This window comes from Dermochelys coriacea, chromosome 17 (genome assembly GCF_009764565.3).
Source record: "Dermochelys coriacea isolate rDerCor1 chromosome 17, rDerCor1.pri.v4, whole genome shotgun sequence".
Lineage (NCBI taxonomy): Eukaryota > Metazoa > Chordata > Testudines > Dermochelyidae > Dermochelys > Dermochelys coriacea.
The window spans coordinates 17,662,457-17,686,444 of NC_050084.1; the positions used below are offsets into that span (position 1 = coordinate 17,662,457).

At 42.5% G+C, this 23,988-nt stretch overlaps 1 protein-coding gene and 1 long non-coding RNA gene across 5 annotated transcripts in view; one reads left to right on the top strand and one right to left on the bottom strand.

Moving 5' to 3' along the window:
- ATP2A3 (ATPase sarcoplasmic/endoplasmic reticulum Ca2+ transporting 3) overlaps window positions 1-22,262 on the top strand; it is a 155,591-nt gene extending 133,329 nt beyond the window's left edge. For 2 of the 4 annotated variants that reach the window (XM_043499309.1, XM_038375535.2), the window contains exons 16-22: window positions 182-384; window positions 1,718-1,803; window positions 2,890-3,023; window positions 3,817-3,934; window positions 4,433-4,550; window positions 8,041-8,128; window positions 16,090-22,262. In XM_043499309.1, coding sequence (XP_043355244.1) covers window positions 182-384; window positions 1,718-1,803; window positions 2,890-3,023; window positions 3,817-3,934; window positions 4,433-4,550; window positions 8,041-8,128; window positions 16,090-16,168 — 826 coding nt within the window. In that variant the 3' untranslated portion in view covers window positions 16,169-22,262. The remainder of the gene's footprint in view (window positions 1-181; window positions 385-1,717; window positions 1,804-2,889; window positions 3,024-3,816; window positions 3,935-4,432; window positions 4,551-8,040; window positions 8,129-16,089) is intronic. The other 2 variants (XM_038375536.2, XM_038375537.2) reach the window with 2 other exon arrangements.
- The window catches only part of LOC122456959, a 74,057-nt gene continuing 63,946 nt past the window's right edge, over window positions 13,878-23,988 (bottom strand). Inside the window, exon 3 of the long non-coding RNA XR_006276171.1 lies at window positions 13,878-15,168. This is a non-coding gene — a long non-coding RNA (uncharacterized LOC122456959). The remainder of the gene's footprint in view (window positions 15,169-23,988) is intronic.

Sequence of the window (23,988 nt, forward strand, 5' to 3'; positions counted from 1 at the left end):
TGAATCTGGGGCTTTGGGATGAACTTCAAAATCCAAATCCAGGTGTGGATTTTGAACAGCACCAATGTTTAGAGGGCATTTGGACCCAGGGTTTTGGATCACACTCCAATTGTACAAGTGCAATCCTCTCTCTCCCTGGCATGTATCTAACCTAGCAAGGTTGTGTCTTTTTCATCTGAAGTATTTTTCTGACTGCAATCCTGGGCTTGCCTGAAGCTCTGATCCCAGTCCAGCTGCTCTGGGTGAACCTAGTGACAGACGGGCTACCTGCCACTGCTCTTGGATTTAACCCCCCTGACCTAGACATCATGGACAAACTTCCCCGCAACCCAAGAGAGCCCCTCATCAGTGGCTGGCTTTTCTTCCGCTACCTTGCCATTGGAGGTGAGAGGCCTGGCTAGAGATGTTGTGCCATGAATGGACAAAGTGCCGTGTATTACCTTGGTTTAAAACAACTGCTGACTAGTGTGTGTCAGGAGGGATGGGTCCATTGTGATCTCCGGTAATGAGGAGAGGCTTATTCACAGTGCAGAGAGATGTAGAGCTGCACAATATCCAGGGAAAATATATTCCTCATAACAGACCAGGACTTTCATACAACCCAAAGTAGGCAACCCCTAAAGAATCCATCTCCTCTAAGATCCAGTGCACTGGAAGAGTTTAATCAGCTCAGTCAGACATCAGGCAATAGCTGAGAGATATTTTATCTTCAATGGTCCTGGGGTTGCTGTGGTGGGAGCAAGGGAACTTTCTGGTCCAATGACCAGGTCAGCTTGGGATTCTTGCAGTGTGCGCTCTTGGCTGCCTCTGCTAGGAGCCATCTTTTTCTTCTGGCCAGGCTCCCAGTTTGAGCTACCCCAGTCCCCACCCACCCTTACCTATGGTTATCTTCGGCCTAGGTAGCAGCATGAGAAGGCATTGTGCATGGAGAGGGAAGGCAGAACAGAGAGCCCATAGCAGCTTTGGGATCAAACAGAGGGCCCGAGTGCAGAAGGGGATGGGCAGGGAGCAGGAGGGTCCCCACCTCCTGGGTGGGTGGATTTTTGTAGTGACTGTCAGGACAAAGGACGCAAATAGGAGTGGTGGTCTAGTGGATTAGGTGCAGGATTGGGATTCAAGATACCTGGGCTCAATTCCTGGCTCAGCTACAGAACTCCTGTGTGACCTTGGACAAGTCACTTATTCTACCCTGTGCCACAGTTCCCCATCTGTAAAATGGGGCTATTGCTTCCCTTCCTCTTAATGACCGTGAGGTGCTCTGGTACTACAGTAATGTACCTACACAGACTGGGCAGAAGGGATCTTGTTTAAGAAAGGGCAGGGGGAGAGACCTTAGCAGGGTGCGAGGTGAAGCTGTGGCAATGCAAGGTGGAGAGAGAGGAGGGAGACAGGCTCAGGTGCAAGTGTTTTCAGAATTCTTGCTCCAGGCTCCTAACAAGCTGGGATGGAATATGAGGAGTCCCTCTGTGTGCGTAGTGTGGGTTTAGAGGATCAGAACAGTTCAGGTCTCTTTTCCCAATTTGCTGTTCTTCCTCTACCCAAATGAGCAGTGAGAGCCATAGCACAGGGTGGAATCTACAGGTTCACTGTCCAGCACAAGGCAGTGTAACCCTGAGGGCCAGAGGGCCCTATGCTAAAAAATAACACAGCAAGCGAGAACCAAACAGTGAATCTCGTGCTTACAGGGCTACACAACCTGCTCTCTCTTTGGTTGCAGTATATGTTGGATTGGCAACTGTGGGAGCAGCTACCTGGTGGTTCTTGTATGATGCTGAAGGGCCGCAAGTTACCTTCTACCAGTTGGTAAGTTGTGGCAGGGAGGGAGAAGGGAAGATTATTTCACTCAAACGCTACTGAAAACTCTCTAATATCTAGGCTCCCCAGCAGGATCACCAGAGGATTTGTTTTCCTGCCAGTCCGCCTCTTAAAAATTCAAAATTTTGAAAAATTTTGGAAAGTTTCCAAGTTGCTAAAAGAAAATGTGTCAGCTGAAATAATGGCAAAAGCCCCCTCCTGGGTGAGATCCCACCTCCCATCAGCTGGTCAGCATGGTGGTGACTTTACCTAAAGAGACATCCCTCATGTATCCCCAGACCTGATGGCCCACTCCACCCACGTCACTGTGAGGAGTCAGAGACGCATTTGTAGGGAGTGCAGCAGGAATTTCAGTTATTCTGCTTGATTGCTGCCACTCTGATCAGGTGGGGCGAAGGTATTTGGGGAAGGGGAAACTTCCCCATCACTGCTTTAAGGCATCAGTTTTAGGCCCCTTAAATAAGCAAATCTCTTATTACTCTGTATGTTTCTAGTGCATCTAGTGCCAGATTGGCTACTCTGGAGACTGATTATTGTTATTTGCATTGCAGTAACTCCTAAATGCTCCAACCAAGGTTAGGGCCCCATTGTGCTAGGTGCTGTACAAACAGGAAGAGTCATTCCTTATCCCAAGGATGTTTCATTCTATATAGACAAGACATGCAAAGAGTGAGAGGGAAAGCAGAGGCACGGGGAGGGAAATGGCCTTGCCAAGCATGTGGTAACTGGTATAGAGCAAGGAATAGAAGCCATGTTTCCTCATTTCAGGTATGATTAATGCAAGTTGCAGAGGTAGATTTATTTTTTGTAATGGAGACACATGTTCACTTGGAAATAAACTGAAATAAATAATGAATCAAGTTCACATAGACTACCTAGAAGCTGTCATATGATCACTTATTGACCTACTAGATAAGCTGGATTCAAACCTGAAGATGAATGGCTTCATATCCTCTTATCAATCCCCTCTGAGCCAAGAAATATTTAATAGAACCTCTGATAACTGAGGCTCAGATCCCACCAGCAATCTGCCACTTCTGCCTGTTTCATGCCTGTTACTGTTTCTTCTGCCAGAGGAACTTCATGAGATGCACAGAGGACAACCCCATCTTTGAAGGCATTGACTGCGAAATCTTCGAGTCCCGTTACCCAACCACTATGGCTCTGTCGGTGCTAGTGACGATTGAGATGTGCAATGCTCTCAACAGGTACAGTACGTATGGGAATATCAGATAAAGCATTCTGCCCTGAATAATGTTTGAACCAAGCAAACACGTTACTGTCATTAGAGATGGCAATTTGAATACATTTGGATCTCCTAGTGGACATTTTGGTCATATTAGCAAGCCACTAATATCTGGATCCAGATCCAAAACCATTCCAGGCTAAGGGTCACGCTTGGATCTGACAATGCTGAAATCTCACTGACCCTTCTGGTAAAATCTGGAGCCAGAACCAGCAAATAGTTCCCTTTGCAATTTTGGCTCTGATCCCACAGATAGATGAGGACTTCACGCTGGAGGTTCTGGTATTGGCTGTCACAATGAGTAATATTTTGGTGCTGTATGTGTACCTATCCAATGAGTTTGGGAATCTGATATTGAAGGAATAGCATGACATCAGCTATTCGCAGGCTGACCTGAAGAAGAGCTTTGCATAAGCTTGAAAGCTTGTCAATCTCACCAACAAAAGTTGGTCCAATAAAAGATATTACCTCATCCACCTCCACCTTGTCTCTCCATCTGAATAGTGATCTATTGCATGAAATTCACTTCAGAATATTTATTTCCAGAGCCTAACAAGCTTGGAAGGAGAATAAAGTAATAGTAATAGTTAAGTAATCCTTTTTTCTGGAGGAGGCTTTTATGCAGAGATCTAGCAACATATTTCTACTGATTAGGAGGTCTTAGGGATATATTGATTGACCCAAATTATACTTGTGAGGACAGGGCGTTATTTAGTAGGTGATTTGATCTAACCTCTGCCCTCTCGCTCTTGCAGTGTGTCTGAAAACCAGTCACTGCTGAGAATGCCACCATGGCTCAACATCTGGCTGCTGGGGACAATTGTAATGTCCATGGCACTGCACTTCGTGATTCTCCATGTGAAGCCTATGCCTGTAAGTGATGCAGCTAGCACAACACTCAGCTGGTAGGGCTGTTCTTTTGACAGGGAAACTCCATTGTATGTTTTACTTCTCAAGTCTTTGCTGATTTTCAGTGGGACTTCCCTGCGCAAAAGGTTTCCATGATTGAGCCTTGTGATTCAGAAAGATATGGGACTGGGAGTTAGGAGTCTTGGGTTCTAGTCTCAGGTCGGCCACGGAATTGTGGTCTGACCGTCAGCAGTTACTTCCCTTGTTTGTTCCTCACTTTCTCCATCTGTAAAGTTAATGTAATGTAATGATATTTATTGTCCCTTGCCAAGTTCCATGTCATTATCTGTACAAGCCTTAATGAAGTCCCTCTCTTCTGTACATGTGATATGATCCAGAAGGCCTGGTCCCTTACACATCTCTTACCTCAGTCCACATCCATATGAACAGAAATGGGTCTGATTTTTGTCTCTCTCCCCCCTTCCCTGTTAATAAGCATATTGAATTGTTCCTGCCTTGCAGCTGATCTTCCAAGTGACCCCCCTGAGCTGGCCGCAGTGGGTGGTCGTGTTGAAAATTTCCTTGCCTGTTATCCTGCTCGATGAAGGACTCAAGTACCTTTCCCGCAACCACCTAGAAGGTGAGCACACTCTGCAAAGTAACTGCTGACTAATTTCTGTACCATGGCGCTTGCTTTGTGCAGCTTTGTGCTTTCAGGCACATGTCATTTAGCATCTCTGCTGAAGTTAAGATTGGCCCATGCACATGCAGTCGTACTTACTTTTCCTCCAGTGTGGTTGTAACGGGTTGCTGACTCACCACCGCGGCGCCTCCTGCTGGTTGCTCCGGGAATTAGCTCTGTCCTAGCCGTGGAGTGCCCTTTGCGGGTGGTGTCCTGCCCATTGCCTGCTCTGCTGTGTTGTCTGGGACCCGCGTGGCTCCCTGGCTTGCGGCGTCTTCTTCTGGACACAGCCCTCCAGCTGTGCCCCGCTCGGATACCTCCCGGGGGTATCCACAGTCCTCGGTCTGCACCTTCCCTTATGGCCAACTGCAGCCCCAAAGTCTAGCCCCTTGTCTCTGGGCAAGCTACAATCTATTTCAGGCCATGCTCCTCCCATTGAATGTTTCCATTGACTACAGTGGGAATTGGATCAGTCCTCTTTAAAAATCTGTTTCTTCCAAGAATTCTTCTTGCCTTGTTCTTTTGACTCTTTCTCCTCCAAATGATGGTTATGTCCTGTTTGCTCTCTCTACTATATGACCACAAGGTGCTGAGCACCTGAAACTTTGATTGACTTCAGTGGGAGTTGCAGATGCTCATCACCTCTCTGAATATGGTCCTCATGTTGTAAACAGGAAATATTGTATAGGTCTAGTCCTGCACTGTTTATGTCAATTGAAGGTTTCCCAGTGTCTTCAATGGCAGCAGGTTTGAACCGGTTGCTCTAAAGTACAATGGATATTTACAGAGCTCTATGAATGATTTTTAATATGCTAATATTTTCTTCTTGTAATGAAATATCGCAGTGAGCAATCTCAACATCCTAAATTAAACTTTTCTTTTCTTTTCTTTTGTTGATGAACACTGTAGTCTTTCAATAATTCAGCCCACGGCCTTCAAAACTCTGCCCCACTACTTTCCTGCCACCATCCTAAGTGGACCTCTGGTATTTGTTCCTTAATTAGTTAACTCATATTCTCCAGAACTTGGCACTAAATCAGAATCCGGGCTCTGACATTTAAAGTGACTGGGATTGCAGTAGACGAATGGAGTCTGCTTTTTAAAGGGAGTTTACTAATCCCAGCAATGTTGCCAGAAAGAACAGAGACATCAAGATGGGAAGCTGTCCTGCTGACCCTCTTTTCGGAATTCCCATGACAGAAAGACGGCTTAAGGGGTTCCAGCTATCACCTTGCAAAAGAAGGGAGCCTAGGTGGCCAATCCCAGGTTACTTTTGTTGCTTCTCCTCATTGTTGGCTTGCCTGAATGTTGCTTTTCTTATCACTGGTGAGTGGTGGATGACCTGGCAGAGCACTTTAACTGTGTTCTTTCTTCACCCTGGGTAGATACTTGACCATATTAATAATCATTCTGTTACAGGCAGCACATGTCCAAGGTGCCTTTCTTAGTACGACTTTCTTTTCACCTCTAAAGACAAGTCTCTTCTGCCCTGTTGAAGAGGGATTCAGAGGGGACAGCTTGGTCACTGGCGAGGACAAGCATGTGCCTTCTGAGATAGTGCTTATGAAAAGCTAATCTTTGCAAACTCTTTGCTACCATATAGTTTGCGTGGCTTCTTCAAGGACATCTGTGCAGCCCCATTGCTTTCATATTCTACACTAACACCTGATCAGTGGGGCTGCACAGATGTCCTTGAGGCCCTACTTTGGCCCACAGAACTCCTCTATTACTGGGGATGATCCACAAGATGGACAGACCCCAGCTGGTCTCTCTCCCGCCTGCAAACTCCCCTAAGCTCTGAGATTTGTTTCATAAACAATCTTCTGATCTACAAACTGCACATTTTTATATGGAAATATTGAACAGGGAACCCCACTGTGCTATTTTTAGACTCACTTTTTAGGGCAGAACTACCCTTTAAGATTGCCAAGAGCCACAAGTACTGTATGACTAATCTGGAGGGGGGAAGGAGGGGTTAAACAGATACACATTCCTCTTGGCTTGTGTTTTACTTTGTGAATATCAGATTGGCTGAGTCTAAAATACATTGTTGCTTGTGGCTGACTGATTCAGAGCCAGGTAGATTATTCAGGTAACCCACTAACCAGAAATAAAGATTAACAGATTTTTTTTTTAAGAGCACCTCATTTTCAACAGAGGTGACTTGATGATGAACCACTGACTCTTGGACAGTTGTACAATGGCTGTACAGTGACACCAGTCCTATGTAGGTGCGATGGCAAATGTGAAGATGAAGGTTGGGTGTTCTCTGCCACCCATAGCATGAGCATCCTTGCATTGCTCGCTTCCTGAAATGTGCTGGTGTTTTCAAAGGTGCCCTTGCTTTCTTGCTAAGGATTAGCTCCTCCTCCCAGTTGGACTGTGTAAGAAGGTGAAAGGTGATGTAATTCACTGGAGAGGGTGTTTATGCCATTGGCATGTCAAATTTGCTCAAGGATATGTCATTAGTAAAACCTGCTATTGCTAAGGAGATTCAGCTAACATGTTAAAGGCCTATGCTTTCAGAGCAAAAGCTCTCTCCAGTTATCATCACCTAGTCTCTGGGAGGTCATCACATATGGTATAATGAGGTCTATGAAGCCATCTGGGGCTGTTACAAAAGATAATGAAGCACCAGCTTTGGATAAGATCAGGCCTTATGGTTGCCTGTTTAGCACTTGGCCTTGTTCCTGACAAATGCTTCTGATCCTTTGTGGGCAGAGTGCTGCCCATAATCCCCTTCCTCTCTTGTTCACAAAGATGCACAGTCTGGTGACTGGAATGAGACTCTTCTCTGGCACTGCTGTATCAGCCAGAAAGAATTATGGTGTTACAATTTCATTGGTGTACCCTAGTTTTGTGTCCTTCTATAACAGCCTCACACACCTCTATCCAGCTCTCCTAATGGGCTTCTTCGGGTGTTGCCTCTCTATTGATTTAGCTGTAAGGTCTTTCAGAAAGTTGATCAGACTCTTGCTTCTCCCTACCTTACCCTCAACTCCCAATAACCAAGTGTAACAATAGTCTTGTGGGCTTGGGAGACCTAGGTTAATTTCCAGGCTCTCCCACAGGCTCCTTCTATGACCATCTCCCAAGAGGGCTTTGGCTGCTAGTGTAATACAAACAATTTCCAGAAGTGATTGCACCAGCTGTTGATGTTTCTAGCTGCTGGGTCCCATCTGCCTTGCTGCCAGCATACCTGTTCATCTGCACTGTTTGCCATGCAGCTGCATCATGCTAATGCTGATTTCTGTGACTGGCCTTTGTCTGAACACTGCATCACAATCTCTTGCCACTATTTAATTGCAGCAAGAGAACAAAATCATACCAGCCTGTGCTTCAATTGTCACATTCAAAAAATCCCAAACTCCTGTATTTACTCCACCTAATTCCTCTGAATAAATTTTAAAAAACAATTCTTAAATCTAGCATTGTCATTTTTCACCAGGAATTCTCAGGACAGTCAGACACACGTGGAGCGGGGAGCACCAGCTGAAAACCTGCAGGAGTCCAGATCAAACAGGGTTGGCTCTGTTGTGTGTATTGTCCTTGTCCATCATGTTCCTGCACCTGTGCCAGACTCTCTCATGTGCTGTGGTGACCTGGTTGTACAGCATCTCGGTGGAACCACTGAACAGCACAGGCCCCACCCTGGAAAATGTCCCGCAATTGTTTAGTCTGTGATTATTATTGAGTAGCCATAGGACAACAGGATCAAACAGCATCTCCAGTTCCTTTGTGAATCACAGAACTACACTGTGTTCTAAATAAGAAAAGCATGTGTGTTTGTGTAGGAGGGGTGTGCATTATCAGAGATGCGCTCACAACTAAAATATAATAATATTACATAGCACCGGAAGGCTCAGATGTTATGCAATGGCTTAGCGCCACTGACATCAATTTACATCAGCTCATGATCTGGTCTCAAGGTCAGAATTTTCAGAAGGGCTCAGCACTCACAAGCAGGGCCACGTTTTCAGATGTAATCAACGCACTGGGTGCTGAGCTCTTCTCATAATCTGGTCATTGTTTTGGTCCCATGAGAGCTGAGCTCTCTAGTCTGAGTGGCCCCAGTTGTGGGTGCTGCACAACTGAAATTCTACAGAGTAGAGTGGTGGCTAGCAAGTGCTGGCTTGCCAAAGGAGGCTTAGCGTACGGGAAGGAGGAGGCTCTTCCAGCCCTAGGGAGTTGCACAAGGAAGGACCTTACTGGACTTTGCTCCATAAGGCTATTACTTCTGATAACGTTCTCCCTGAAGGAGAGATTCCACTCATACAACTTGTTTAATATTTGACCATATCTTCCCTTTTTCAAATGTCCATAAGTCTCTTGAGTGGCTTTCTCTGCTAAAAAAAAACGTTAGAGGCAGAAGGGCAGGTATCAGGTTGGAACAAATACATTGATGCAAATTCTGGAGCCTGAAAAAATGTCGTCCCAAAGGTTCAACCTCATACTTACAGCTAGAAAATCACTTCTGAGAATGTAGGAACTGATAGACCAGATTGGTGCAATGGTCCATCTAGTCCAATACCCTTTTTCTGACAGTGGCCACCACCAGATGCTTCAGGAAGAGTGGACAATTACGGAATCATTGGCCTATAGAGGAAGCTGCTTTTTAACCTCTGTGAAATTGTGGTTGATATATGGTTTCAAGCATAAGGGTTTTTATCTCTTATAAGGTGGGGTTTTCAAAAGCACTTGAAAGATTTGGGCCCCCAGTTCCCAGGGAAGATCAATGGGACTTAAGAACTTTTGAAAATCCCACTCATATTTTTCACTCTAATGTAAGTGAGGCTCCTCTCATTATCCACATAAATGTCCAGTCCTTGTTTGAATCCTGCTAAACTCATGGACTAATTGTATCTTGTGGCAATGAGTTCCTTCGATATATGCGGTGTGTGAAAAAAGTGCTTCCTTTTATGTGTTTTACATTTGTTGCCTTTCTGTTTGATTGCATGTCCTCATTCTCGTACTGGGAGAAGGCTTGGACACTCCAATTTACCCTGTCGTCTCTCTAACCGTCATTATTTTATATATCTCTATCATGTCTCCTCTTACTCATCTCCCCTCTGAACTAAGCAGTCCTGATCTTTTCAGACTCTCTTCACATGGCAGTTTTTTCATGCCTAGAATAATTTTCATCACCCATCTCTGGACCCCTTGTATATTTCTGTTCTAACTTTTTTTTTTTGGAGGTAGGGTGTCCAGAACTTAGCCTGGTATGACCAGCTAGAGTGCACTGTTGAGTTTATATTGCACAGAGCTGCCCAAAACAATGCCCAGATCTTTTTCCTATGTCATTTCAGTTAATTTAAAGTTTGGATGAGTAGTTGAAATTAATCCTTCCAATGCTCTTTACCTTTCATTTGTCATCTCTAAATTCCATCTGCTATCATGCTGCCCTTTCACCCAGCTCTATTTCCTTGCATACTTTAGACTCATAGACTTTAAGGCCAGATAGGACCATTATGATCATCTAGTCCAGTGGTTCTCAACCAGGAGTACGCATACCCCTGGGGGCACACAGAGGTCTTCCAGGGGGTACATCAACTCATCTAGATACTTGCCTAGTTTTATAATTGGCTACATAAAAAGCACTAGTGAAATCAGTACAAACTAAAATTTCATACAGACAATGACTTGTTTATACTGCTCTATATACTATATGCTGAAATGCAAATATAATATAATTATATTCCAATTGATTTTTTATAATTATATGGTAAAATGAGAAAGTAAGCAATTTTTCAGTAATAGTGTTGTGACCGGGGTCCGAATGGGGAACCAGCTATGGTCACTCAATTAGAGTGAACTGCAAAGAATGGGGCAGGCAATCCCCATAAAGCTGGTGAATATTCCAATACTTAGATTTACCAAGCCAGCATAAAACAGCTTCTTTATTAATTTACTGGTTATTCAGAAGTCCAAACAACACAGTTCCCTTAAAGTGATCCAGCCTCAGGCCTCCATCCAGGTACCAACGTCAAATATGATGAAAATTTCTGTAAATCTTATTTCGTCATATAAAAGAAAAGGTTCTACCAATCCCAAAGGATCAGGCACATTACCTCCCAGGTTAATGAATGTTTCAGATCTTACCCAAATACATGCTACAGCCAATTCTTATTAACTAAACTAAAATGTATTAAAAAACGAGAGAGAGAGAGTATGGTTAAAAGATCAAATATACATACAGACATGAGTTCAATTCATTGTGATTCAGATTCATAGCAGAGATGGAGAGCTTTGTAGTTGCAAGAGTTCTTTCAGAAATAGTTCGTAGGTTACAGTCCAATGCCCAAATGTCATATTCAGGGCATACCAGCATAACTGGGACCTCAATCTTGTGACTCAAACTTCACCTGATTAAGTCTAAGCAGATCTGAGATGACAGAATCAGGACCCAAGGATTTTTTATACAGCAATTTCATGTCTTTTCACAAATGTTCCTCAGAGAACAAAAGGTAATTAGGATGACTTTGAAGGAGGTTCATCACCGGTACTTAGCTATACGAATTAACAAAAGGCCATTTGCTTGTTCCTCCACCATTCACCGTACATTTCAAATAGAGATGAATACCGAGATACCCTGTGTTTACAATTCATTTAAATGATAGGATGTTTTTTTGACCTCTGAATTATCAGAATACAGCATAGACAGGGACTGTTGATTACATTGTTGACCCTATTCATACATATGTAAATATACAAAAACACAAACATTATCTCCCTACATGTCTTTTGAGGGTTATTTTTTTGCAGGATGTTTAACCCTTTCCAGCCATGCGTCACAAGTATGCTGTGACACGTTTATATTTTTGTGTCTGATTTTGGAAGCAAATAGTTTTTAAGCGAGGTGAAACTTGGGGGTACTCAAGACAAATCAGACTGAAAGGGGTACACTAGTTTCGAAAGATTGAGAGCCACTGATCTAGTCTGACCTGCACATTGCAGGGCACAGAACCTGACCCACCCACTCCTGAAATAGATCCCTAACCTCTGGCTGAGTTACTGAAGTCCTCATATGATTTAAAGATTTCAAGTTACAGAGAATCCACCATTTACAATAGTTTAAACCTGCAAGTGATCCATGGCCCCTGCAGAGGAAGGTGAAAAACCCTCAGGGTCTCTGCCATTCTGAGCCGGGGGAAAATTCCATCCTGACCCCAAATACGGCTATCAGTTAGACCTTGAGCATGTGGGCATAACCCCTCAGCCAGACACTTGGGAAAGAAATCTCTATTGTAAATCAGTGCCCTCCCCATCTAGTGTCCCATCACTGACCATAGGAGATATTTGCTGCTAGCAGTCACAGATTGGCTACATGCCCTGGTAGGATGTCGTCATACCATTCCCTCCATAAACTTAACAAATTCAGTCTTGTTTCTCACATCTTTCTCTTAATTATCTTTAAATAATCTTTTCTTATCTGAAATGTTGTCACCTTGTTGTGTTCAATGCCTCTTCCAGATCATTAACTGGTATATTTGACACTACTCCTAGAATGGAACTTTGGACCACCACAGTGATGATATTTTGCCTTGTTGAGCATTGGCCAGTTCCCCACCTTCTTGTTCTGTCTTTTGGGTCAATTTAGAGCCCATGTCTGAATTTTATTCCCCATGACGACAAGGCTTTTGGAAACGCCAAATACATTGTCAATCATCTCTCCTTTATCCCCTAATCTGTTGACACACTCAAATAGTTCTATTTGGAGATTAGATCAGATTGGAGAGGCATGATTTCCCTTTACAAGAACTGGGCTGGTTTGTCCTTATATCACCTGTATTTAGTTGGTTTTTTTAATAATTATCTTTAATTATAGTTTCAACCAGTTTCACTTTGGAGTGAAGTGTAAGCCCTAACCGGTGTGCAATTCCCAAGAACAGCTCTAGTGCCTTTGTGTAGGTGCTCTTGCTATCCTCCAGTCTGTGCTGCAACTGTTGATTTGAACTAAAGGTTGTATATTTGTTAGCAGCTCAGCCCCTGAGAATAATTTGGCCCATTATCTGCACATGAGGCCAATTCTACTTCACCTCCACACTTTAAAACCCTCTGACTGATCTAGTGCTATGACAAATGGTTGTGGAGATAATGGATGTATATAGGGCCTGATTCGGATCTTGCTTACGCCACTGTAAATCAGGAATAACTCTATCAATGAAATTACATCTGTGTGAGTTCAGAATTGGGGCTACAGGTCCTTAAACCCAACATTTTGCTAAACAGTGTGGATATAAATTCTACTGATCGTAAATAAGTCACAATGTTTAGGAACAATTCCCCTCCCCCCATATCTCACAAAAATACCTTCACATTGAGACAATAACGGACCATAAAAGGGATTCAAAAGCACAAGTGAATCTCCATAGCTATGCATTAATAATGTGGACTAAACAGTTATTGTCTCTAATGGAGTCTGACAACAGCAGGGAAGATGGTGTTATGTTTCCAAGTCTATCGAGTGTCCTTGTACGTTAATTTCTTTTGTTACCATAGCCAAACTGTCATCTGAAAAGGAAAAGAATGTTTCCAGATATAAGTGAGGTTGTTTGAGCTCAGAGGTGTTGCCAAGGAGAGTATTGCTGCTACCTTTGCAATATGTCAACTTCCCCAGATGAGACCTTAATGCCCTACTGGCATTTTTGAAGGCTCTCTTGATGTGCTTTGGGGAATGCAAGAAGAAAAGAACTTTTCATGGGTAGTCAATTATATTTTTATCAAGTCTGAATTTCTTGGTCAATGTCCAGACTCCAGAGGAAAATAATAACAACGAAAATAGTAAGTAAATAAAAAGATATTGGGGTCCATTCAGTAGCATCTGGTGGTCCAGATTTGGCCCGCAGTCTGCCTACTGACTACCCCTCCTTCATATAATCAGATACACAGGTCTGGGGTGGTTCCATTTCAGGGAGTCTGTGCTCATGAAAGGGGCTACAGTAGACTGAGAGCCTTAGAAACTGAAGTCCTGTATTTATCCACAGAACAGGGGCAGCACAAACTTCCTCAACAATGTGCCTCAGCTGTTTCAGAGGGAGCAGCTCAAGGCACAAGAGGTTATTACAGTTTCCATCCCTTTTCCATCTCGGTCTCGGCTAATGTTGCCAGCAAGGGTCCCAGAGTATGTATTTGGCATTTATTTCCAGAGGCACAGATTATATTATATATATATATTATATATTGTTTTTGTTTTTTTGTTTTTTTGCTGATATATGGTTTGCGGGGGAGAGGGTGCTGTGTCCAAACATCTGAATTCCTGCAGTGTCTTCTGCCGCTAGGAGAGTGGTAATAAAACACACCGAAAAGGCAGGTTTCCATGATCTTGTGTGAGCCCAGTACACATCCTTCGGCCAAAATTTACAAGCGTTCAAAGCAATGACTACATCAAAGGCTTCTGCATTGTGAGGCAGGAATGAAATTGGAACTGGTGAAGTGGCCTTGTCTCTCAACTGGCTGTTTCTGCTGTAGTTCTTTGACTGTAGCTGAAATTCCTTCCCTGATGTTCAGAGATGTTAGGCTGGGATTTTCAAAGCAGCATAATGCAGTTAGATGCCCACGTCCCATTAAAATTCAGTGGAGTTTGGCACGTGACTTCTTTGGGCTCTTTTGAAAATGCCAGGTTTAGTGCAGGGTACGACAACCCTTCACATCTAAGTTGATTCTATTAAAAGCTTGTAGATGAACTTTTCAAAAGCATCTAAAGAGTTTAGGCGCCTAAATCCTAGGACTTGGACTCCTAAGTAACGAAGGTGCTTTTGAAAATTTTACACTATCATTTTTTTTATTTTTATTTTTTTAAAACTTCAATGTATTTCTTGACTCTTGTTACCAAACTCTGACATATCAGCTCTGAACTTTACAAGACCATTAAAACTCAGGGTTTTTTTACCCAACTGTACTGCTAAGCATCACTTGTGTGCTCAAGTGATAGTTATGAATGCAATATAAATACACAGACGGCTGACTGTGCACTTTCCATATCGCTCTAGGAGGCATTGCTCATTTGGCCTGAAAGTTTGATGTGTATGGCTGTGCAGTGGATAAAACTTCCCTTTGCACACTGGTGAAAATGTGCTGTAGGTATAAACTGTGGAAGTGGGTGTACTCGTACTTAATTTTCAGGGGAACTAGAAATGATGGCAAATGACAGTGTAATTTAGGTATTACAGTCATTATGGCTGGAAATTTCAAAGGAGCGCAAAGGAGTTAAGTGCCCAACTCCAGTTGCATCCCAGTGGGATTTGGGCACCTCCCTCCCATAGGTTCTTGAAAATCCAGCTAATGCAAAGAAAAGTAAACAAGTTAAAAATGTCTTAAATATAATATGACTAATTAGTCTAATGAGAAATTGCCATCTTAACAATTCAGTCTAAAGTGGGCCTGAAAGAGATGGCTTTCCCATCAGTAAGCACTGAAAATAAACATTTTGCAAAATAGAAGTTCTCTCTCTTCAAAATGGAACTTACCTTACAGTAACTTGATTTTCCAGGGGTGAAGCTGGATCTCTATCATTCCATACTACTTTGTGTCATCAAATGGGGTCCTTGTGGCTCGGGAGCATTCAAACAACAGCCACCTGAGAGAGATGCAGCAGTCACATTCAGTGAATAAAGAAACTGAAATACCATCAAGTATTTGTAATTAACTTTTTTCAGTGCGCATTCTTATTGCCTATAGGTTAGATTCTGCCACCCTCCCTTGTGTTTTATAGTACCTTGCTTCTAGAAGTCACTACGACTGCTCGAGGACTCAAAATGTGGCAGAATCTGGACCTATATATTTAAGATGAGATTTTTTTCAAAGCTGCCTAGGGGATTTGGATACCCATTCCCATTTAAAAATAATTGTAGCTCTCTAAGGCACTCTATCTAAATACTCTAGCTTTCCTTTAAGCCATAAATCACCTAATGCATCCCAGCAAGCATCTGGCTCTGCCATCGACAGGTTGAAGAAATTGGAGGAACAGGCTGGTCTTGTGGCTCAAGCACAGAACTGGGGATCAGGAGGCCTGTGTTCTATTTTCTGCTTGGCCATGACTTACTGAGAGACCTTGGGCAAGTCACTTAAGCTCTGTGCCTCAGTTTCCCAATTGGTAAAATGAAGTTAGTACCTACCTCACAGTGATATTATAAGGCTAAATTATTTAATGTTTATCAAGTGCTTGGGAATCCTCAGTTGAAAAGCACTGTAGAATTCCCATGTAGTAGTACTGTTCCATGTTGGTTGTACTGGGGTTAATGTATCCCGCCTGATGTATTGTGAGAGAGCCATTTCAAAAGTGAAGCCAAGCATTAAGAGCAAAAGCAGCAGATTCTGCTACTCCATACTCACTGGATTGGATAGGTGTGCATAGACACACCCTAGATTGGCCTTTTCATAAACCATCAGGTTATACAGGGCCCTACCCAGCTGTATGACTCAGTGAAATGTCTGTCTCGATAACGGAATTGGTGCTTGGCTTGCTTTTTAACCATAACCAATTTCCTTTCTTTTGCAGGAGAAGAGGGGAAGAAATGAATGACATAAAGGAAACTCACTTTCTAAATGAAGAAACCCTAAGCTATAACTCGGACTGAAGTCTTGCATGTTTGACCATCACTAGGAGCCAGCAGGACGTGCATGTGTCCAACTATCAGACTAATGCGGGTGAATCGTCGAGAAGAAAAATACTGATTTTGTTTTTGTTTTGTAGCTTTTTTCCCTGTACGTAATGGTGCAATTACTGGACAGCTAAATTATAGTTTGGGGATGGAACTATATGTAACTGAGTCATTGTAACACAGCTCCTTGGGGGTCTGCTCCTGAAAAGTTTGAGACCCTTTTAAAAAAAATAGCCCCAATTTGTGAGCTCAGTAAGACATCTTTTGTTTTGTAAAAATGTGGTAGGTGGGAGGTCATGCTTTCACAGTGGTGCACAGTATCTGTGCATGAGCAGTGATGACAGAGGTGCATTCCAGAACTGTGATGTGGCACAACAGACAGCATCTCAGTACCAAGGAAAAGCTTATCTGTGTGTATGGGCTGGGGAGGTAAGCAAAGAAAGGTGCATGGGATGCAACAGGTTTATTCCAATTGACTTCCAATTTAGTAGAGTGATATCCACTAAAGTATAATACCTAGGTGGCAATGTTAGTGCTCTGGTAGCCACACTGCCTACATGTCTAGCTTTGGTGGTTTCAGTGTACCTGTATCCTGGTATAATTACCAGAGTTGTAGCTCTTGTGGACATGTATTTACTTGCAAAGATTTTTGTGGTGGAAGTTGAAACTTCCTCTATATATCATATTATTCTCTATTCTCTTTTCCTCTTGTGAAAATCTTGCACCTCAGGCTCATCTGACACCAAAGCATGACCCAGTCCTCTTGTCCTTTCTCTTTTGTATAACACCTTGTTAGCTCCCTTTTTGTGCTAAGCATCTCCACTTAAACAGCTTAAAACTTTGGAAATGGAGAACTCTGGATCCCACTGCATCTAGTGCTCATTGCTGGTCAAATTTTCTGACTAGGTAAATATAGATTACCTAGTTTTTAAAATATGATTACATTGAAGGTAGAATAAAAGACTTAAAAGGCAGTTGTCTATTAGTTAATGTCAGTTTTGGGAGACAATCTGTGCTCCCAATATGATGATGAAAAAGGGAGAGGTGATCACATGAGAGCAAAGGTTGTCTCCAAAAAATTGACTTTAACAATTGCCTTTAAGACTTTTATTCTACCACCTATCTAAACTTATTTTTGAAACTCACATAGAACATTTGACCAGGAATGGGCAGTAGATGTGGTAGGATCCAAAGTTCATGATGAAAAGGAAAAAGATGCCTACACTTTTCATTCCTTCTAAACTTCACCCAGGTGTATGCCGGAGCACTGGAGTCAGTTATTGCTTTGCTTTGCTATTATTTTGCTCCATTCCTATCTGGATCAGTTTCCATTTTATTTTTTAAGTCTCTTAAAACCCCCAGTGCTTTTTGTCTTTCTTCCGTGCAGGCCAGCTGGCTGAACTTCGACAAGCTGGCAACCGTAGGTACAGTACCTGCCAAACACCATCCTTTCCTTTCTCTCCATCACCAGCATTGAAAAAGATGGGTCGCGCCCCCAGACCAATGGGAATGTACAGACTTGTTATACTACTGAGCTGATTTAATTGTACAGAAAACCTTGCATGAAATGTTGTTACTGTATTTAATATAGAATGTACTCAAGGAATTTTAATATGGAGCTTGTAAAAAACAAACATCTTTATAGATACTATGTGATTACTGGAAAATCGTTCACCGAAAAATCACTATTTGCGTTCTTTGAGAATTTTTCTTTTCCCAGCATGTTTTGTATGTCAGTTTATTGAGCTGATTACACAGGCTGGCTGATTGCTTTTTAGAGAGAATTTTCTATTGTGGGTGGAACTTACCCTTGAGCAGAGGGTCAGCAGATGACCCATATACCTCTTAAGCTCTCTAAAAACGGTTTACGTGGGACTTAAGTGGTGTGTGGGCCATGTATCTTTCTGTACAGTGGTGAATTCCCGCTTGTTTTATTACAAAGATCTCCATTGCTCCATGGCTTTCTGAACAGCCTGGGAAATAACCGGTAGGAATTTAATCAAAGATTTAAGGGCCAAATTCAGCCCTCATGTAACCAGAGCAACTCCATTGACTTCAGAAGAACTGTTTCTGCTTATTCCAGGGTTGAAATTGATCCTCAACATCCTGCCCACCCTATTTGGGGGTGGGGGGGGGGTGTCCGTGGAGTGTAGTGCAACCAGAGCTGTCTGGTCTGTACCTGGTCTGTAAGTTGTCCCTGTTGGTACATGTTCATATCCATCAGAGATCCATATTGGATTATAGGGAGTCTTGGCCAGATCTGCAGCTCCTGTGAATCTGTGTTGCTCTACTGGAATTACATTGATTTACACCAGCTGAAGATGTGACTTGTGACTTTTTTGGTACCCAAATGTGTGTGTTTTCTAAAGCTTTTGATACTATTTTAAACTCTGTAACAAAGAGGGATTAAAATATTTACAAAACCTGTGTCTTGGGCAAGCGTGGGACAGGCAAAGATATGATGTCAGTAACGTTTAAGTCTTCTATTAAATTCCTTTGGTCATTTTTCTTTGCCTCATCTGAAGCCAGGAAGATGGAGACAATTATGTTAAGTCATTGTGATTGCACATTGTGAGGAAGAGGCAGGGGCAATGTGAGTTTCTATTGGATTGGTTTTAATTTATGATCAACACAACTAAAATGCACTATGGTGGTTCACTGTGCCTGATGATGGATTGAAATTGTGACATTACAGGATATGAAATTCAACAAATAGAGTGCAACAACTCACAGCCATGTTCCATGCCAGAGGTTTACTCTTCCCAGTAGCAGCAGGTTTGGTCTTAAAATTCTGTTTGTTAATTTCTGTTAAAATTCTTTTCACTGTAAGCTTCTGGGTCAAATCAGTGGAACCTGCACTAGGGTCACCTCCTACATGTATTCACTCTGCTAAGGGTGACCTATTTTAAAGTGTCCCCATTTTCTAGTATGATCCCTCATTGAAGAACCATGTCTCATTTTTTCTTTTGTTGCTTGTCACTTAACTGGCTGCTTTAAGACTGGTTTCCCGATAGACATTTTGGGGTTGTGGGGCATTATAGTTCAAATATTTTAATGAAGTAGAAAAATATCCTTAGATCAAATTTATTTTTCCTTTATGTTTTGGTGAAGGGTCAGGATAAATCGCATAGAAGTTGTTGTTTGTTATTTGTATGTCACAGCAGTGTGCTGGCTGCTTTAACGTGCTGTAGTGTTCTTCTGTGAATTTGAAGGTGGTTAAAGACCTAATCCCATTGATTTCAATATGGTTAGGATCACGTCTGAATTGCATCTTATTGAAACATTTGATTGTGTGCAATAGAATGGAGATGTGCACTGGAGTGGCTTTTTTTTTTAACTCTCTCTTCCTGATTGCATGTTGCAAAAGGAGGCCTGTGGGGAAAAGCTGTCTAGGCTCACTTCTGTTGGAAACCAGGATCTAGGAATCGCAATCATTGCCTTTTGGTGTATTCAGATTCTTTATAATAGTTTAGTCTCTTTCCAACAATATTTCCAGCCAGCCTGGGCCATTACAATAGATCCTCCTAAACAAAAGGAGCAAATCATTCATCATGCATCACAGCCTGAGCACCAGAAAAGTAGCCTTTGTGGTTGTCCACGAGCACTTTAAATTAATTTCTCAGGGGCCATTCACCATGTTGGATCACACCTGTAAAATAAAGGTAGGAGGCAAAGTAGAGGCTCTCCTCCCTTAGCAGAGTGCCAAGTGTGAGCATTGGGCAATGGCTATGAAGTCCACATTATGCTGTTTGAGGACTTGAATATCCTTGTGGCCGATGACTGGATAAACTCTCTCCTAACAAGAACTCTCCCATGGAACATCCATCATCTGGGAAGGGTGCATTATGTATGTGAAAAGACTGTTGCTGCATGTGAGGGGACGGGGGGGGGGGGGTGGGAGATTACTAGTATCACATCTGAAATTTGTTTTCTTCCTTCATTCCTCTGTTCCAAAGTTCTTGATTCTGATTCTATACATTGATTGGCATGGTGCCTTTCAAGAGAATCTGGCACTGTCATGATGACACTGTCCTATTTACATGTTTCTAACACTTGGCCAATCCAAGACCAGGGTGGTACCATAAGGTGTCAGAATAGTGAGAAATTGGAGGTTTGGCCTTTATGGGAAGACTTGGTGGGTAACTTTAAAGGGACCCTTAATTCAAACAACAAATGTGGGGCTGAGGAAAAGGGTTTGTAAATGGAGCTTTTGGGAAGCCCCATCCTATGTAGGTGCACAGTACAGTAGATGGGTGGGGTATGAAAAGCCAGATCAACAGAAGGATCCTGAGATGGCAAGTTTCAGTTCCTGTTATACACTTCACATTTACTATGCTGCTTAGAATTTAAAGCCCTGGTCCTGCCAACACTCGGGTGTAGCTTTATGCATACAGAGCTTGATCTAACAACCATTGTAGTCAATGGGTGTTGTTTCATTGATTTCAATCAGCTTTGGGTCAGACTGATGAGTCAGTCCCATTAAACTTTAACAGACACACGTCTGCAAGATTAAGGCCTAGATTTGTTTTTTGTATCATGGAATAGCCACCTTCTTAAATAGAAGAATAATTGCATGAGATTCCTGACTGAAAAATTAATGGGTGGAAGAGCTTAGTATTGCTGCAGAAAATCACAGGATCATCCCATCTCACTATTAATACTTCACATTCTGAACCACTGTAGGCACAGACCAGGTAAGACACACCAAACAAATATCCAATGGAGAAAACCTTTTAAGGCGTACTCTCCAAGAGGGTTGCTTTGGGCGCTGGCCATGGTCCTGATTAAAGAAAAGAAGCCAAAAATGGAGCATTGATTGAAAGGCCATATCATGCATACAAAGGGTCTGCACTGGGATTTAATATCTCTATGGGCCCTCCCGCAATCATTTGGCAATTTATCCATCATCCTTAGGAGTCTCCTCCCTTTTTTTTTCTCCAACCCCTGCTTTATTTTCTTTTTCATTAGGACATTTTCTAGGTTGAACATGTTCCTGGCATGGATGAAAAACACTTCAGACCCCCATAATGTTTCTCTAAAGAGTTGCATACATGCAACCTGTGTTTTCTCTATGCTGTGACATGTATTTTTGTAACAATCTAGATGTTTTCAAAGGTTTTATCTTCTCTTATCCCCTCCTACCATCAATCTACCTGTCTCATCAATCCCCGAACCACTGATTTCCAAAGTATTTTTAATACTCAGATTTTCACTGCCACTTTCTCCCACCAGTTTTTGATTATCTACCAACCCTCCAGTGCTATCTTTGAACTGCATGTCAGCCTGTTCATTCAGCTTAGCAAGAGAAGAGCAGTGGAGGTGGTTTTATGCTGCCAATTAAAGACCTCTAGACCCTAGGTTGGTAACGGTGGTTTCTGTTGGGCATAGATTGGGATGATCCTGGGTTTAGGGTATGCAGGAATAAAATTAGTGAAAAGACAGATATGGAGGAGATACAAGTGTACCTTGCATCCTCTCCTTTTGGTGCCATTCAGCTTTTGGTAATGTAAGAATGGAAAACGAAATGAGTCTAGAATAGATCTCTGTGCTCTGTATCTACAAGAGCCTAAATAGGTAGGTGTACCCTACCTTAGGGATATCTGTATAGCAGACTCATGCCCATGCTATGTGGAGTCTGTGCTGTGTTTTGTCAGTGTACTCAAGACCATGGAAGAGAGAAAACACTGACTTGTTTACAGGTGTCATTAGTGTCATGGCTTGAATCTCTGAATGTAGCAATTTTGCTACAATGCCTGAGCAGCCAAATCTAGAAACCTTGTTGAGTTTGCACTTAGTAGTGAAAGATAAATTGTTACATCTTTTTAAAAAGAGTTGTTTGGGAGTAGAATTGAAACAAACAAGGTTTCCTATTTTATTATGAGAGATATTTTTCCACTAAATTACTGATTCCTAAATGGTGTACTTTGTCTGATGTAAATAGCCAGGTGTATCATGAAGACTTAAGAAGGGTCATTGTAGTCACATATGTATGATCCACTCTGTTCGCACAATATTGAGCTGATTTGTTTTATACTTATGAAATTACAGAAATAAAAGCAATTTTACTGGATGACTCGGATTCTGCTTTTCTTCCCCCTTTTCTTGCTTATTCATTATTCACTTTGAGGCAACTAAAGAAACTAGTGAGAGCCACACATAGTCCCTGCAGCCATTATTTAGCCCTTAATCTATGGCATAAAAGATCATGGAATGTGGACTCACTATTTAGAAATAAACCCTGGTTGGCCTAAAAAGTTAACAGTTCCTTAAAATTTGGTGAGATTCTTAAATTGAGGATTTTTGGTGGAGCACATTAACAGCATGTCCCAAAGGAGGTAGCTGATCAAAAATCTGTTGAATCGTTGATTTCACTGCATACTCTTTATATAACCGAGGGGTTAAAAAGAAAATAAGAAGTCTTAATGTCACTAGTTTTCACTGCCATTTAGGAATGTAAAATGATTGAGGGCTGTACTTTAAAGAGCTACATTCACAGCTTAATATAAGTCAGGGGTCTCAAACATGTGGGCCATATGCGGCCCACGGAGTTATTTCCTGCGGCCCACCATAGGCACCGACTCCACCGGCAGCCAAGCTTCAAACATTACCGAGTGTTTATATTTTATTAAAATCCCTCTTCGCATTACAGTTCAAAAAAAGTTAATAGGTTGACTTTTAATAGCACACTATATTACTCTTCATTTTTTACTATACTTTTGTATCCTTGTATGAAAAGTGATGTGACCCTTAGGCCAATGTACTAGTCCTCATGTGGCCCTCAGGGTGATTTGAGTTTGAGATCCCTGGTATAAATCAATGGTCCACTGAGATCAGACTCCACTGACCTACACACCAGCTGAGGGTCCGGCCCAAGCACACGTTGTCCTCCCTTTCTAGAGAGCCCATGCTTGTTAGCAACGTGCGGACCCTGAGAGATGGAACCTAGGCAGGTTTTATAAAAGTCTGTTTATAACATGGTTGGGCACTGGCCAGAGGAACACACCCAGCACCTTTCTAATAAGAATCATGCACTAATAAAATATATAGACTTTATTTTGGAAATGGAGCACAAGTGCAGACCAGTGCTGAAAGAGCTCCCCTGCAATTGCTGCAGAAAAGGACACATCATTCCCTCATTAGCCATTGCAGAATAATCCTGAGTCTGTATCATCTCTACTGCACCAGAATCACTGAGCAGGCCTGACCAATGCATTCTTTAGGCCAGCCACTGGGAGATCACATAGAATATCAGAGTTGGAAGGGACCTCAGGAGATCATCTAGTCCAACCCCCTGCTCAAAGCAGGACCAGTCCCCCATTGTTTTTTGCCCCAGAACCCTAAATGGCCCCCTCAAGGATTGAACTCACAACATGGGGTTTAGCAGGCCAATGCTCAAACCACTGAGCTATCCCCCCCCCCCCCGAGCTATCCCCCCCACATACATACACATAAAAAAAATAAATGATTGGTACCATCTCAGCCAAAGCTGCAGATGTTTCTGCCTGGGATTAATCGGGGTGCAAGGGGGGGATATGCTGGGGGAGAAAAGGGGATAGCAAAGTGAAGGGGGTAGGGCTAAGAAGGAAGGGGGAGCTGCCTGGGTATCCTCTTCATGATCTTCCTAAATTTAGACCAAAATCTCAAATCCTGCCTCTACCTGATGTTTGAGCAAAGTGAAGCCACCTGCGCTGCCCTGCCCCACCCCTAACTCTCCTCACCTATCTAATGGCTGACCTGAATAAAAATGTAGTGCCCTTATGAAGTAAAGTTTTAGCTTGGGGCTGTATATGCCTGAT